At 40.6% G+C, this 16,933-nt stretch overlaps 2 protein-coding genes across 2 annotated transcripts in view; one reads left to right on the forward strand and one right to left on the reverse strand.

The window, feature by feature from the left end:
• clcn2a (chloride channel, voltage-sensitive 2a) overlaps window positions 1–16,933 on the forward strand; it is a 58,189-nt gene that overhangs the window by 9,907 nt on the left and 31,349 nt on the right. Inside the window, exon 2 of the mRNA XM_026149016.2 lies at window positions 8,486–8,651. Coding sequence (XP_026004801.2) covers window positions 8,486–8,651 — 166 coding nt within the window. The remainder of the gene's footprint in view (window positions 1–8,485; window positions 8,652–16,933) is intronic.
• LOC113010132 (zona pellucida sperm-binding protein 4-like) lies at window positions 5,436–8,038 on the reverse strand. Its single transcript, XM_026149020.2, has 8 exons — window positions 7,704–8,038; window positions 7,428–7,615; window positions 7,230–7,327; window positions 6,572–6,729; window positions 6,307–6,499; window positions 6,084–6,231; window positions 5,907–5,982; window positions 5,436–5,621 (listed from the first exon to the last, which is right to left on the reverse strand). The coding sequence occupies exons 1-8, from the start codon at window positions 7,981–7,983 to the stop codon at window positions 5,503–5,505; spliced, it is 1,260 nt and encodes a 419-aa protein (XP_026004805.2). The 5' UTR covers window positions 7,984–8,038; the 3' UTR covers window positions 5,436–5,502.

The raw sequence follows: 16,933 nt of genomic DNA on the forward strand, positions 1-16,933 counted from the left end.
CTTTGCTTGTTCCATATTCAGTTTTTCAGCAAAACTTGTTTGAGTCAATAAGAAAAGATTCATTCTTTTATCTAGATCTTCAATAAATATTAATGTTAGCCCGCGACTTTGTTCCAGTTTTGAATTTTGGCCCACTGTGTATTTAAGTTTGACACCCCTGATATAGAGTTTTCGTTTTCGAACCCTTCTCCACAGAGACACCTGCTGGCGTCTTTTGCTATTGTTACATTTTGGCTGTGCTGTGGCAGGCAGGAAGTGGGTCCAAATACAGGACTCAACACGAAAAAGGTAAACTTAGAACGGCAGCTTTATTCGCTGGGAAAACTTCTCCATAAAAAAAAAACTAAAAAAAACCAAAACAACCCAAAACCCTGAGTAAGAAACTAAGAACAAAAAACACCAGGAAAGTAGTACAGAACAAAGCTAGAAACCAGAACCATGAAGAGACTTAAAGCACATAAGGCGGTATGACACAACAAAGGGCAAAGGAAAACACAGGGCTTAAATACAAAAGGGAGTAACGAGGGAATGGGAAACAGGAGGGAAACACAGCTGGGACTAATCAGACATAATGAGACAAGAGGAAGCAAAACTAGATGCACTGCACACAGGACAGGGACTATCAAAATAAAACAGGTGACAATCACAAAGACAGACGTGACACAGAGACATGACTGACTGGGGAGACAGAGGGAACATGGAGACAAGAGTGACTAGACGTGGAACACAGGAAAGGCAAAGTAACAGAAACCTAAATCCTAGGAACTACAAATAAACATGAGCAAAAAACATTAAAAAGACCCCAAACCTTGAATAACAATAATGAAGGAATATAAATTAACCAACAAACACAAAACACTGGGTCACAGACCCAGTACCCTGACAAAATGCCACTATGTTTGTTGTGATAACCACACAGGTTTTGTGGGAATGAACGTTTTCTTTGTAGGTATGCTAAACGTAGTCCTTGTGGAAGATGTGTCCTGTGCGGTGGATTGAAGTGTGAATGAATGAGTCATTGTGCTGACTGAAAATGAAGATCAATAAGAGAAAATCAAGTAAAATATGTCTAATGTCTTCATTTGTCATATGTGCAGATTTTTATTCAAAATTTCATTTTCTGTTTTTCACTTCTCTCTTAGCAAATTAAGTCACATAACTGAGTTGTTGCAAGTCTACGCAGGAATTTTGTAGTTTTTGCTGAGATGAAAGTCATGGATATACCACAAATCCACTTGCCAATAAACTAATACCATACCATACCATACCACCTTTATTTATAAAGCACTTTAACATAAAACCAGAGTTCACAAAGTGCTGTACATGCTAAAAGCATAAGTAAAGAAAATTAAAATGAGATAAGATAAAATAAATAACTAAAAAACTAAAATAAATTCAAACATGTCAAAACAAATTGAGTCAACCCCTCTAATCAATGCCAAAGGCTTCAGCGAATAAATATGTTTTAAGAAGACTTTTAAATTCAGAGAGAGAAGAGGCCTGCCTAACATGCAAGGGTAGATCATTCCACAACTTTGGAGCAACTACAGCAAAAGCACGATCACCTTTAGATTTATACTTAGTTTTTGGTACCTTAAGGAGCTGCTGATTGGCGGACCTAAGGGAACGGTGAAGTGTATATGGTTGTAGTAGCTCCGAGAGGTAGGGGGGGGGGGGGCAGGCCATTAAGAGATTTAAAAGCAAATAAGAGAATTTTAAAAACAATCCTAAAATGTACAGGTAGCCAGTGGAGTGAAATTAAAATTGGGGTAATGTGCTCAAACTTTTTTGTTCCAGTTAAGAGACGTGCTGCAGCATTTTGCACAACCTGCAGGCGCCTAATGGACGCATCACTAACCCCAAAATAAAGTGCGTTACAATAATCCAGCCTAGAAGTAACAAAGGCATGGATTACTGTCTCAAAATGCTGTTTCGATCATATGCCCTTGGAACAAATGATTAGTGAGGTATCTTTTGACCTCTACAGCAGGATCACCAGTTGCATTGTGGGTAAAATGAGCTTCTCTAACCCGGCTGTCAAAAAAATTCCCACAAACTGTCTCTTGCTGTGGTTTCTGCTAGTGATGATGATGGCTTTTAAGCTTTCTGGGAGTTTGCGGTGTCATCAAGTTTGCTCTACACTCTGTCAGTCAAGCCTAGTAGCAGCAGGTAAGCTACCTGTCAAAACCGTGGTGAAAAAAACCTCACTGAGCTCTGGTGATGTGACGTGAGTTTGGAGCAGTTTTTTTGAAACATCTGCACTTTGTGAACTCGACACAGCATTGAAATGTCAGTACTGAGTGTCTCCTCACTAGTTGACATGAGAAGCTGCTGCTGGAGTACTTGTGGGGAAAAACGTCTAATTTTGTTTTTAATTCATTGCATCACTCTAAATTTTAATACAATAGTAATAATGTTTAATTTGAGGTATGTTGCTTTTATTGTGATAAGGACAGAGGAAGAAGAGGCAGAAAATAGAGGAGGGCAGTATCTGAAGGCAGGAATCTGCTGCATGGGATATATGCAGCCTAACTGCTGGTTAGCCGTGTTTGTTATATTTAAAATAGTAAAAATTAGTAAATGTAACACTATTCTGTTCTTTTAAAATAAATGATTTTCTGTTACAATCATAGGTGTGTGTTTTGTTTTTTTAGTTCAGAGTGTGTTCATGTTTAAAAAAACAACTTTTTAATATGACATAACAGCCATGATAGTTGCCTCTGACTACTCTGCTCCACTCAGGCTTTTGCTGCTATTTAACCAATTAACTGACACCACCTTATTCATTGGAGACGTGCCTTCTTTCTCTCTGTGAGCACTGTGATCAATGAGAAACCAGTCAATACCAATCAGCAGGAAGCAGGAGCCGAACTGGTTTTAAAGGGTTCAAGTGTGGGATGCTAACCGACTGATGTAGATACAGAGGTTAGCCATGTAGGAGTTAAGCTGGTTACAGATAACAGCTCATTTAACCCACAGGGTCCCACCTGCTGCTCTCACCGGGGGCCGTGCTCCAGATGGCCTGTGATTGGTTTCACACAGGCCGAAGTAAGAAGCACTAACAGGCCCTGTTTATACTCCCAGTGGGAGTTTGTCTGATGCTCATGGCGGATTTGTGTGCAACCATGTGGGTGCATGAAAATTTATTTGCCACCTTATAAAAGTCAGAGAGAATTGAGTTTCTGAGTGTAGTGATTAACATGGAGACGCTACTTTTCTGGTCAAGATCTTTAGACTTTGACTGATATGAGTCATTTAATTTGGGAGGTACTAATCTATTTGAATTTTATCTTCTATCTTCTGTGTCTAAATGCTTTATGTCTAAGATTCATACTCTGATGTACACAGCAACTCGGGGTTCAGTATTTTGCCCATGGACACTTTGGTGTGCGGACTGGACTGGACACCCCTGATTCTTTTTGATTACATTAAATTGAAGCTGTCCACACCGCCCCCATTTTGTCAGTTTTTGCAGCACATTGTTTCTTTACACTCATGCTTTGTTCTTTTAGAGGTTTCTAGTGCAGGTGTTCAGCACATGCATGAACAAATATTAAGTCTCCATCGTCACTGAGCAGATCAGAAGCTTTTAGCAGTGGGGTTTCTCTCGCTGGTAACTGAGAGCATCATTGGCACCTCAGCTATGATTCACAGCACTGCTGCTTCCTTATCAAAGGACACTGAATTGTAAAAGCCAAAAGAACAATTCATGTGTCACAATCAAGCACCAGCCTCCAGAGCTGAACAAAGTAGCAAATATGGAATTGGCAGAAACTGCAGTTCCTCCAGTTAAGTTGCTGAAAAGGATTTACCTTCCCAGTACATTCACCTGTGGCTGACACCAACAAAAAAACCCAAATACAGACTCGACCCATTCATGTCACAGAGTGCAGAGTTGGACACGCTAGGCTTTTCGGCTAGCCAAGTAAAAACAAAAAGTTATGTGATGCTAGTACAAGGTATATTATTCAAGTGTCTCTCCCCCACAGTTAAGGCTAGAGTAGTAGATATTTAATCTTTATTATCCGCTCCACTCACAGTTGGAAACTGAGTCATGCATGCCACTTAAACCACTAGTGAGTGGAGTCAGGTGGAGCCCCCTGTAGTTTAAAATTGGTCAGCTCTCAGAGAAGCCCTCCCCCTGTCTGTCTGTAAGGCCTCACTCTTTTGGAACATTTTCATGAAGCAGAATTATCTGAAAAAATATTACAATGATAAAACAAATAATAATACAGAACACCAAATCACCCCAATGATCTTGAAATGCAGACTGAGAAAAACGTGCATGTCATTATTGCATGATTGTAGGACATGCTGAGATTGATGTGAAGTTGTGTCACAAAACCTGAATACGAGGTTTTTTAAAATATTTTTCTTCATTGCACTTTCCAGACTGAATAGCGTTAATCTCATTCGATAGAAACAGATGGAAATGAATTTTCAAAACAATCTTACATCCTGTATTTTATCAAAATGAAAGCTTTCATTATCTGGAGTTTCTCATTAAGGACAAATTGATTTACATGAACAGTTCCATTTTCACCCCAAATAATAGTTTTCATCATAACTGCCCCCCACCCACCCCTTGTTTTTCTAACATTTAGCATTCCACACTGCACCTATTTTTAATCTATCAACCCGACAGCATTTTTAACCAGTGGCAAAACATTTTCCACTCTGTTTATATCCACACAGCAGCTGTTACTGCTCGCCATCCAATGGGCCAGTTCCTCTGAGAATTTTGCAGCAGTACTTAAATGCAGTCCTGCCTGAATATGATACATAGCAGCATCATGTTTGATTTCCAGCAGGTTAGGTTTTTTTTAATAATACAAAATAGAGTGAGATGGACATCTGACAGCATAGTTCTCTGCACGTCAGACTGAACCTATACAGCTGCTCTGCTTTCCCTCTGCACCTCCTGTTCATGCGAGCAGAAAGACAGTCTGGAGGAGTCGTGATGCCCATCTCAATGAGAGGAGGAGTTGAGTGGGACACAAAAAGGGAGGTGGTGCATAGAGCAGTGGAGGAGAGATGTTGCAGGTTGTAGCATAGAGAAATCTACAAGAAGCCTACCAGCAGGTCTTGAGGAATCATGAGTCTCATCTTAATGAGACATGGTAGGAGGAGAGAAAAAAAACAAAACAAAAAAAAAACTCAAATCTTAATACTCTACATCTAATGTTGCTAGTCAAGCACATTTCCTGACATGCAGTTTTTCACTACTGAAAGCAAATCTGCTGTGTTATACAATGCTATTGTACATTTCAGTATAGATTTTCCAAGCATCTAGTTGTAATGCAATCTTGCTGCCTTGTCAGCAAGAATCAGGAAAACAGGGTGGCACCTTCATCATGTTACTGGCTTGACTTTGTAGAATATCTACCTCAGCGAAAGTTAGTCACCTTCAAGCAGTGATTTGAGACAAAACCCAGTTCAGCATGAGCTTTTAACAAGCTTTTTATTAAAAATGACAGCCAGAAATGGCGTGCCAGTGGAAGGTCATCCTTTCAGTTTAGCATTCAGTGCTGCTGTGGTCTTCTCAGTCAGGATCACTTCACCACTTGAGACTAGGCCCCTCTGGCTCTGGGAAACTTTCCTTGCTGCAGATACTGCTCTTCCTGCAAGGCAGGCATTTTTTCCTTTAAGTGCTGAAAAAGAAAATCTTACAGAAGTGCATAAGTGAATATGTAAAGCTAAAAATTCTAGATGCCATTTCAGCTCTTCCAGGGGGAAGCCTTTCTACCTTTGATTTAAGCTTGCAAATGCCAATTTCAGTGCGATCTGCCTTCTTGAAGTGTAAAAGCTCTGGAAGGTTTTGCTAAACTTGCATAAAGCTGCAGTTCTGTAAACTTAGGGCAGAATGCCAGGCAGTTTAAGTATTAGACTACAATCAAGATACTCACGCTGTCGATGACAGTACTGCTCACAAGAGTCCATGCTGGTTGGATAGCAAACAGCTGTGGTGCAGTGGATGAACACCTTTTTTTTAAAAAAAAAAAAAGAAAGAAAAAAAAAAAAGTACATTTGGTCAAGAAAACAGTTTCTGTAAGGGAATCCAATTTAAATAAGCTCTGCTGTACCCGGTCTTGCTGTGGAAAGAAGTCGTTTGGATCCACAAATGTAAACATCTTTATGACAAAACGTTTGTGGTGCGTCGGGTACTGAAGCCCAGAGGAGCTGTCCACATGAACCACTGTGGTCAGGAATTTGTCATCATGGTATGGACACCTGCAGCCAAGAAGAATCCACCTTAGCACAAAATACAAAAACTGTACAAAGTTGTATCTGATTGCTTTTATATACCCATTAAACAGAAGGTCCCACTGTGGCAGGCTGTCAGGATTTGGATTGGAAGTGGCCCAGCAGTGCTCCAAGTTCAGAATGATATTTGGGTCGGACCTTGCCAAGATGCGCACCTCAACATAGACGGGTTCCCGTAACACTTTGGTGATTGGGTAGTCTGACGGGGCATAGAAGGAGCTGTACGCTGCCACTTCTGCAAGTAGAGTAATAGTTTTAGTGCATACAAGTTATTTCTGTACTGCTTCTTAGGGGTTGTGTCACTCACCCTCCACACATCCTTTTGTGCGGCACTGTCCACTTCCCAGTCTGAGCTCCACTCTGAGAGGTCCTGCAGCAGCAACCGGTACGGGAGGAGGAACAGGGCTCACCTCCAGGATGAGAGCCTCTGTGGCTGTGCCGGAGTACCGACACTGGAACAGTAGCCTGTTGGCAGAGCACAACTTTGTGCTATTTAAGCAGTCAAAGGCCTACTTAAGTTTCAGTCCCTTTAAGAGTTAAATCATAGAATGAATGGAAATCAACTACAGGCTAATTGCTTTGTAGTGTGGCACGACAACAGAGGCACTGGTTCTAGATATTAGTCCAATAGGATCAACAGGTTCTCTTTCAAGTCCAACATGTACCCACTGAACTGCTTAAGCTTTTTGGAAATTATACCTTAAACATACACTATCAGAAGTATGAACCTTTTAGGGATGGCCGTCATTTTATTTACAGCACATTTAAACAAAATTTGACTGGCAGTGCTTTAGAAACAGTACATTTACATCGCAGCTGCCAAAGGAGAAAAAAAGTTTACAATACATGAAGCTAAAGGGGGTTTTATATAGAGTTGACTCAAATATAAATAATCAGTGCTTTTGTGTTGTCATTGTGTTCAGAATTTGCCAATTAATGACTCAATTCCCATTTGACAGACTCACTCAAAATGGCTGTCCCTGGTGATTGAGCCTTTTAGGCCAACTCCTACTTCATATGAAGACGACATGTGGTTTTCATAAACAACAAAACCATCCTCCTCCTGTGGGAAGAGGGGGGAAAAAATATGACTATGTTCAAGTGATGAATCCGATCAGATTGTATTTTCATATTAAAAACTGTCTAGATAACCCTCCACCTACCGTAACTGTGGTGCCACATGCTGTCACAGGGAACTGAAAGATGGCAAAGGCAGAGGTGCTGTCGACAGAGGTACAGAAGACATCGTCAGTCTCCAGCAGGTCGATTGAGTCCAGCTCTATAGGTGGCAGGGTGGCATCTCTAGCCACAACCACCACAAACTGGCCATCCCTGGTACACTGCACAGTCACTGGGAGACAAGACAATAGATGGGTGAAGGTCTGCTCAGTTTCACATGTCCACCAACAGGAAAAGAAACCTCACCGAAGCATAAATACCTGTTTTCCCATAGTAGCACCGTAGCCCATCAAAGCAGCAGTTCATTTTTTCACATTGTTCAGGGGTCAAATCTGGAGTCCCACACCGGAGCTTCTGAGCCTCCTCTACCAGGCATTTATTAAGAGGAGCTGCAGTTGGAGGGACATTTGACTGTTGTTGAAACCACTGAAAAGAATGAGAAGTTTGAGGTTTCTGCAGAGGAATCTTCCAGGAATGCTGCGCAGTAACACAACAAACACAAACAACCACAACACTAAACAGCAGCTTGAAAAACTTCATTATGGTGTTAATAACTAACTACACACTGGCCAAATCTACAACAACCACATCTATGGCTGGGATGCAGTCTTTATATGTGATTGATTGTGTGTAGTTCGCTATGAACACCGCCTCTCATTGTTAGTAGTCAATTGTGTGCCAGCCCTGCAGAGTTAATCAGCTGGGAGCTGACAGGTGGAGCTTATTGTCTGCTCATCTGTCTGAAAAGAAGTCATTACACGACTGCTGAGTCAAAGCTGAGTGATTTTTTTTATTTATTTCTAAAGGAGAATTAAAGAGGAAAGCTGTGAATGGAGTTTCTATTTGCAGTCAGTGAATTTTCCACAGCTGGGTCTGTTTACTCAGAGCTTGAACCTTTGCATGTTTACGCTGAATGTATTATTGTGACCCAACACAGTATTAATTTTTAAAGTGGAAAACATGCTGTATCACACTGACATTTTCTACACTGTCTTCCTCTGTTACTACCAGTGTAAAAACTTTTTCCTTTCCATCTATTCAGATGTATGGGCGGTACACCCAGGAGCTGGGTGTGTTTGCCAAGGAGGAGGCGGCGCGCCTACGTGATGGAGGGGTGCGGGATGGCGGTGGCATGAGGAGGAACGCCAGCGTTCGTAGTCGTGCTGATCTTCTGGAATATGAGAAGGACCCTTGTGCAAAGTGCCAGTGTAAGTGACGATCACTCTTTTAACCCCTAACCCACATATTGATTCATAAACCACGTACAGACAAATTTGATTTTAGGTGGGCCAGACCAGTAAAGCGGTTTCTACAAAATGTTCCAGTTTTTCTATTTTCACCTATTCAGTTTATCTAAATGATATTTATGTATCACTAGTTCACAACAGTCACTTCAAGTCACAAAGACACTGCAGTACAAGCTACTGTTGTACAGTACTGTGCAAAAGTCTTGAGGCAGTCCTCATTTCTTTCTATTTTGTTGGGAAAATGGGAAAAAGGTGCAGCAATTTATTAAAACGTGCAAACGTGCCTGGAAATACAGTATATCATTCAAAAACAGAGTTTGTATACTTCTAACAAGCTTGAAAGTCAATATTTGGTATGACCATATTTATTCTTCAACATAGCCTGAACTCTCTTAGGCAAGCTTTCTTGTAATTTCTTCAAGTAGTCTTCAGGAATAGTTCTCCAGGCTTCTTGAAGGACATTCGGAGCTCTTCTTTGGATGTTTGCTGCCTTTTGTTCCCTTCTCTGTCACAATGATCCCGCACTGCTGCCTGAAGATACAATGGTGCTTTTTAAGTTGTCTGCTACGTGTAGATACAACACTTGTTCGTCCCTTGAGTTTGGTGCCTTTTTATCCTTGAATGATTCATAGGTCAGTGTTGAGTGGCTTAACAAAACAAAACAAAAAAATTCCTCTGAAAATGGTCAGCTACAAGAACTGGAGTGAACAAAACCGCCAATGTCAATATAAGAAGTTTGAAAGACCTTCAGAAAGCCTGGATTTAAAAAAATCATAGAAACACATCGGTATGGTGTAGTGTGGGTAATGTTTTTAAAACTGACAATGATTTAGACTTCAGAGTTTGGACAAACACGGTCAGCTCATGATCTGCTACAACAATACTTTGTGATTAAGAATAAAACCGTCCTTCTCTCCTGCTGGACTCTGCAGAACTCGTTGTAAGGCTGAATGTTTGATACTCCCTCTTCAGACTCAGGCTTGCAAGGAGAAACTGTGCAGGTAGTGCCTGAAGGTCAGACCAATGTAGTGATTAACTATAGTGAATCGTGTGTGTGCGCACCCCTAAAACTGTGATTTCAGCTCTCCACTGAGCGTTAAAGTCGTGTGAAAGCGACGAGTTCTTGAAGTACAGCACAGCAGCTACAAAAGATGGAGAAAAAAGGTCCTACATATTTATGGTTTCCTGATAGTATTCCTGATGGTGTCGGACTTTTACGTCCGATAAAAGTTCCTCAGTTTAACAGTCCCAGCCTGGCAGTGATCAGGACAAAAACTCAGAACTGAGGCTGATAAACGTCTTAGAGAGTAACACCCCCACATAACCAACAAAAACATAATTTGCATTAAAAAACTAGACTTTCCTTACAGAATAGATCATTTACATGTCACAGTAAGATTTTCTAAAAGGCTCATTTTGAGTGTTTTTCTGCTCACACCATGCTACCTGCATGCGACTTGTATGCTTTATAAATGAAGCCCAAAGAGAAGAATTAAATGTGTCTGATCTGAGCAACGACCTCCAGACACCAAGGACTGTCTCAATGTCAAAGGCAGGGACAGCGTCCTCTGCTGGCAGCCAGTGGCCCAGATTGTGTTTGTCAGTGTGTGAGTGTATCCGATTGCTTCACTTTGTGTTTACGTTTGTTTATGTGAGCAAAACGCTGATCTGAGCTGTCAGGTTATTTTATGTCTAGTCTTCCCAGATGACTGCAGATAAAGGAGTGGCACCAGCAGAGAGCTCCACTTGAGACCGATGTACTCTACAGTAATGGAGTGTTATGTGTATTTCTGTGTGTATGCGTGCATCTTCCAAATGTGTTTTGAATGACTGTGATATTGCTTTTCAGAAAGTCACACTGTATTTGTCATTTTTCAAAGCTTACAGCTCTACAAATGAACTCATCGTATCTTAATCAATCCAGGCGAAACCTTACAGATAAATACGTATCTTAAAGCTGGAGTGTCTGTCGAGCGAGGAAATGTTTTAGTGTATACTTCAAGTTGAGTCGACCTTCTTTCCAGAGCCTTGTACTACAAAGTGAGTTTAACACAGCCAGGGGATCTTTTTGTTATCTGAATTCACTTACCCTAACACAGGCATTCGGGATAGGCAGCAACACAAGGGTAACGATCTCACTGAGCTAACCCAGGGTTTCCCTGCATATACACGTGAAAGAGGTGGTGTTGGCAGCATCTGACCATTCACAAGAATGGCTGAAGAACTTAAACTATACTATGGGAAAAATATGACGAGGTTAAACACAGCAACACAGCTCCTGCAGACAAATCAGCAGTGTGAGTTTGCGTGAGAGGAAAAGCACTTTAGAGTAATATTGTATTAAGAGTGTCTACTTTAAGTGCTTTGGTCAGTAAGGTTGGAAAAGAGCTGCTATATTAATAAAGTGTAGCCTATTTATAGCCAGGAAAGAAAGCCAGTAAAAAAGCATAGTGTGTGAGTTAACAGACCTATCAATAACACGGTTCTGTCGTTAAGATAAGGGAGAGTGGGAGACTCTGATAGATTATAACGAGTATTTGATTAAATTGATGTTTAAAAGATAGTTTTAGTTTTTGTTCTTTTAGCAGCAGCCTCAGTGGTGTTTAACAGCCTGACAGTAAAGAACAAATATAAAAACTGTACTCAAACTTAGGCTTAGTTTACGTGCAAGTCGAAGATGAGGTCAGCCAGAACGTGTTATATTATGATGTCAATATACCCAGTAAGAAGTGATCCACAACTCATAGTATTAGGAATCCTGGGTTAACCTGAAAGTTGCCTGGATAAAAGGAAACCATGCCTCGTAGTACAGACCTCTGCTGTGGCATTTTGGTTGGTAAAATGAAGAATCTGATTATTCAATTTATTGATTTTTGTAATTTCTGATTTTGTGGATCAGATAAAATACATTTTTCCAAAGCAGTTTATATTATAGAGTAAAGATCCTATGATAATAATAATTCTTAAGGTTTGCTTTGCTGCATTTGCATTTATTGCTGACACCATCAGCACTTGCAGCTGTAGGAGAACTTTAATAAAACTGTCTGTGCCCACTCTCTACAGTTTGTGTCAAAATTGTTTTTTTCTGCTTAGACTCCAAATTTGGTAAAGTGTGAACATGCAAACAAGGGCCACGTTTTTAAATTCACTTCGACTTGCACTCATATTTGTCAAAGCTGATGTTTTGACACTTTGCGGATCTGGAGCATTCAGATGTGTGTCTAACAAGATGTCACAGAGAGACGGCACGGCTTTTGGAAGTATTGAGAAATGGTTCTCTTAAGTGTTCCTGTGAGTGGCTCAAAGATTACGGCCATTAAAATCTGTTTTTCAGACCTTTTTCTCGTGTATAGAGGTTCCTCCCAATTCTCTGAATCTTTTCATGATACTGGCACTGCGGTGCAGTGGTCTTAACTCACAACAAGAACTATCCTGTGTGGACTGCATGTTCTCCTTGTGTCTGCATAGGTTTATTACTGGTGCTCTGCCTTCCTCCCACCATCCAAAACATAGACGATGGGTTAATTGGTGATTCTAAACTGGCCATAGATGTGAGGTGGATAGAGGCCTGAATGAATGCATGGTTAAATGTGATCATAGTGTAAAAGAGCTGTAAATGTTAGCCAGTGTCAGTCCACTGTGTACAGAAGATGAAACTCCTTATCAGTATAGCAAACTGTTTAGAGTGGCCAGATCCTCCTTATCTTCACCCATGAAATAAGTAACAATAAGGACTTAATAAGGCAACATGATTGATTATTCCCAGTTTTTGTTGCTTAACCTAATTTCTTTCAAGATATTCCCCACAACACAAGCTTTAGCATCACATACCTTTTCAGTCTTTTGTCTTTATTTTACACATTTTTTTGGAAACAGCATTATAAATACTTAAAAGTTCCACTTGCAGTTTACCCGATTGTTTTTCAGAGGGGACACAGATTTATTGAACTCTATTAGTAACTGGGGAAAAAAGTTATGTAAGCCAAATAACAGAAAATAAAGTGTTAAAATAAATAATCACTCTCAGGGATGACTCTCGACAAGGCAATAGGAGGGAAAGGCAGTGTTTGTTTTTACTCGTGCTTGCGTAAGTGAGCCAGCGTGGCGGCTTTCCAGTATCCATCTCTGCCTCTTTGCCCTTGTGACTAGTGATCTGATTAAAGAGCAATAGATTGCACTATAGGTGAAAGCTGCACTATATCAGCACAGCGTTGCTTGCTGGCTGTAATAGAAGCCATTTAAAACAATCAGTCAGATCAGCAGCCAGCCAGAGTGATTTGTGTGTTCACTGTCTGCCGTGTGTGCTCATAGATCAAGAGGTGTTCGTATTTTTAGACTCATCTTTGGAGAGGCGCTCAGGCTGGCCAGGCACCGCTGCTTTCATTCTTAGGTAATGTGTGCTGAGAGAGCCTTCAGATTTGGTGGAAGTGGGAGTTTTAGTGCTTTCCTCTCATGCATCTGTGTGGGAACATCATATCTGTGGGTGATGGACTAGTGTGTGCCTCGGTTCGTATCAGTAGTTGGAGGTTTTTGAACAAGGCAACCTACACATGCAACTAAAGACTGTGCTGCTGAGCTACAAAACATGTACTCCCCTCACTGATTATTTTTGCCTCACAGAGTGAAATGTTGGTGCATTTTTGTAGCAGGTATTAATCAGACCTGGGACTGCAGGTTATTCCAAGGTTCAGCCTCAGTGAATAATATCACAGCTAGTGTTTCACTGTACATTCGAGGACTGTAAATCTTTGAAAAGGGCTGTAGGTGAATGATCTCCTGCATTTTCAACATTATTAATGATTAGGGTGATGCAATGCAGGACTCGCAGAGGTGGAGAAAGTGTCTGGCGTTGGGTGTGATTTTTAGTGCGGGATCAGGAGAAGACATCTGTGAACGCCACTGAGCCTGCGGATGTGAGTGTGAGCCAAGATGCACATGGAAGTATGTGGTGGTGCAGGTGCCAGAGTGTGTGTGTGTGTGTGTGTGTGTGTGTGTGTGTGTGTGTGTGTGTGTGTGTGTGTGTGTGTGTGTGTGTGTGTGTGTGTTGTACTTGTATAGCTGCCTTTATGAGGACCCCTACAAATTCTAAGACCATCAGTATGGGGACATTTTCGCTGGTTTCAAGTCAAATAAGGGACACTTCATACTCCAGTTTAGACGTATGAATTTTTCCCTTTTGGCTGTAGTGCTGTTTATCCATCTAGATTGCTGTTATGTGAGTTGTCCAGTTTTGCTTCAGTATAATGGAGCTAAACAGGACCTGCCAAAAGAACCCTAAAAAGAGGGTAACTCAGCAAAGCAATATAGATTAAATAAAACTACGGGTGCCCTTTTATGATTAGGGTTCATATTAAAAATACGTTTAGATTACGCACTTTGTTGTGATAGATAAGGGCAGGTTAAGAGGCTAGGGAATGCATTACGTCAGTGAATGTCCTCTTAAAGATTACGTGTGTGTGTGTGTGTGTGTGTGTGTGTGTGTGTGTGTGTGTGTGTGTGTGTGTGTGTGTGTGTGTGTGTGTGTGTGTGTGTGTGTGTGTGTGTGTGTGTGTGTGTGAGAAAGAGATTAAAGGGAATACATACAGAGAATCTCTGAGAATACCCCCTCTTTCTTTTTAAAAAGAGTTTCAACTGAACTGTCAAGTAAAATGACACAATCTAGAAAACCATGTCATCTCATATGTTCACTTAGATTTATCTGCTAAATATTTTTCAGAGGCATGTTTTCTTTTTGACTCTGTGTGAGATTGTGTCATGTGTCAGATTGCATGCTTATCCCATGTTCATGTGTAGGTTCTATGCTGGCTGTTTGCCATCCAGCAGGTGGCCTGGCAGCTGGACAGCCTGCCCCATCACGCACACAGTTGTGCCTCATTTGCCTCAGGAGACGCTGCATCCCATTGTGACCCGCTTCCCGGCCTAGAAAGACTGCTGCAAAGTCCTTTCATTTATCATTTTCCTTGTTTTGGTTTTTGAATAGCAGCATGCCATTCAAACAAGATTTAACACGAGCAGTTCTTTTTTTGAGCCACATCAAAACATTATACAAGCAGCATAACCACAAGATATCTTGATGTGAAATAGTAAATATTATCACATTACACGGTGGGGGCAGAGTAATGTGACTCATTGTGAACTCAGTGAACTCATTGTCATGTTCAAGAAACCAGTTCATTCATTTGGTACTAAGAGGTACCGAGTGTGCCAAGAAAACATCCCCCACACCATTAGCTCACTACCATCAGCCTGAATCATTGATACAAGGCAGGATGAGTCTTTCATGTTGTTTACCCCAAATTCTACAATCAGAACTCAAGACTTAGACCAGGCGGTGTTTTTTTTAATCTTCTGTTGTCCAACTTTGGTAACTCTGTTTCAATTATAGCCTCAGTTTCCCGTTCTTAGCTGACAAGAGTGGCACCTGGTGTGTTCTTTTGCTGTGTAGCCCATCTGCTTCAAGGTTTGACATGTTTTGCATTCAAAGATGCTCTTCTGAATATCTTGGAGTGGTTCTTGGAGTTGCTGTTGTCTTCCTACCAGCTCTTTGGCATCAATAAGGTATTTTCACCCAGAGAACTGCTGCTCACTGGATATTTTTTCTTTTTCAGCCCATTCTCTATAAACCCCAGAGATGGTTGTGTAGGAAAATCCCAGCAGATCAGCAGTTTCTGAAAGACTCAACATCCAATAACTATGCCACGTTAATTTCAGTGCTCAGTTTGACCTTCAGCAGGTTGTTTTTAACCATGTCTGTAAATGCATTGAGTTGCTGCCATGTGATTGGTTTCATTTAAAAATGATAAATCATTTCATAAGACAGCTCAGTACTTAAGCTTTGAGCAAATGTCACAAACTGCATCGTAATGAACATTTATTTCCAATTAGTCACATAATGAGTGTCGAATAACAAACTTTTTCCTCTACAACCGTTTCCATTTCCTCTACAAACAAGCTGAACAATTAACAAAAAAGTGTTTTTGGTTTCTCACTTGGCTGTAACGCTGTCATGAAGTGTGGATCTGGCAAATGTGTTAGTAGCACATTTTTAGCTTCTCTGGGGACAGGCACATCTATGAATGCTCTGGATATTTGTGAATTCCAGGCTTTGGCAGTGTCCGCAGACAAGCGAGGAGAAATTAGTCCAGCAATGCTTCTTTTAGCTGACCTAACCCAGAGTTATAGATTATAATGTAATAGTAGAATTTATAACCATGACCTAGCTTTTTTTTTCTTGATATTCTCATATTTGAACTGGATGAAGATAATGTGATTCTCTCATGTGCAAACGTGATAACATCTCTCTGCTCACTGCATCTTTTTACTCTTGTTTTCTTCATCAAAATACACGTAAAATCACTCAAATTTTGTCCAGTGCTGACCTAAAAATGTATTCAGTTTTGTTTTGTTTTTTAAGACTAGTGCAACCCCATGATGTCTCATGCTCCCTCAACCACTCTTTTACGATTTGAACCCAGTGAATCCTGGCAGTGTCATCTATAAATATGCCTGTGCCACCAGTAAAAGAAAACTCCACTGGTAGAAACACCTTTTTTGGCAAATAATGTTTCTGAACCTAAACTTGACCACCTGAAGCAACTCCAAATCAAAACACCACCACAGGCTTGTAAAGCAAGCGCTAGTCACAAGGGGTGCATTGCTTCATCCAGCTCTCTTCTTACTCTGATTTAACCTTCACAGTGAAACAGGTCAAATCTGGAATCATCAAACCACATGAGCTTTTTCCATTGCTCCAGGGTCCAATCTTTATGTGGCAAACTGAAGCCTGTTTTCCAGATTAGTCTCACTGATGAGTGTTTTTCTTAAGTCTACACAGATGTTTATTGCCAATCCCTTCAGATCTCTTTGCAGTGTATGTGTCGAAATATAGTCGTGAGTTCCATATTTCTTCTTAAAAGATGATAGTTTACCACTATCTTTGAACTGTTATTATAATAGTTTCAGCAGTCTCCTTAGTTGTTTTCATCGTTTAATGCTGGCCAATAATTTAGTTACTCACTGTCCCGTTTAGAGTTAAATAACTTGTTGCCAGCTGAAACATATTAATTAATGCAACCAATGGGTGACTGAGTTTGTAGGACCAAAAGAAGTTACGTTCCTTGAATGCAACTAGTTGTTTGTTGTTTATTTATATAACTGAGTTATTATTTTTTCCATATGTAGTAGAGTTGAGTGATCATGTGACTTTAACAAAATATGACAATTAGTAATTTTTGTGAGCTTTT

The sequence above is a fragment of the Astatotilapia calliptera genome, chromosome 18, assembly GCF_964374335.1.
Source record: "Astatotilapia calliptera chromosome 18, fAstCal68.1, whole genome shotgun sequence".
NCBI classification, from domain to species: domain Eukaryota; kingdom Metazoa; phylum Chordata; class Actinopteri; order Cichliformes; family Cichlidae; genus Astatotilapia; species Astatotilapia calliptera.

Excerpts from the sequence above, each read along its gene's own strand:
- LOC113010132 (XM_026149020.2), bottom strand. The coding sequence starts at position 7,983 with ATGAAGTTTTTCAAGCTGCTGTTTAGTGTTGTGGTTGTTTGTGTTTGT. Across the intron at positions 6,730-7,229 it reads ACCAGGGACAGCCATTTTGA|GCTACTGTTCCAGTGTCGGT; the intron begins GTGAGTCTGTCA and ends CTCTGCCAACAG. Across the intron at positions 5,622-5,906 it reads GCAGTACTGTCATCGACAGC|GAAGAGCAGTATCTGCAGCA; the intron begins GTGAGTATCTTG and ends CCTGCCTTGCAG.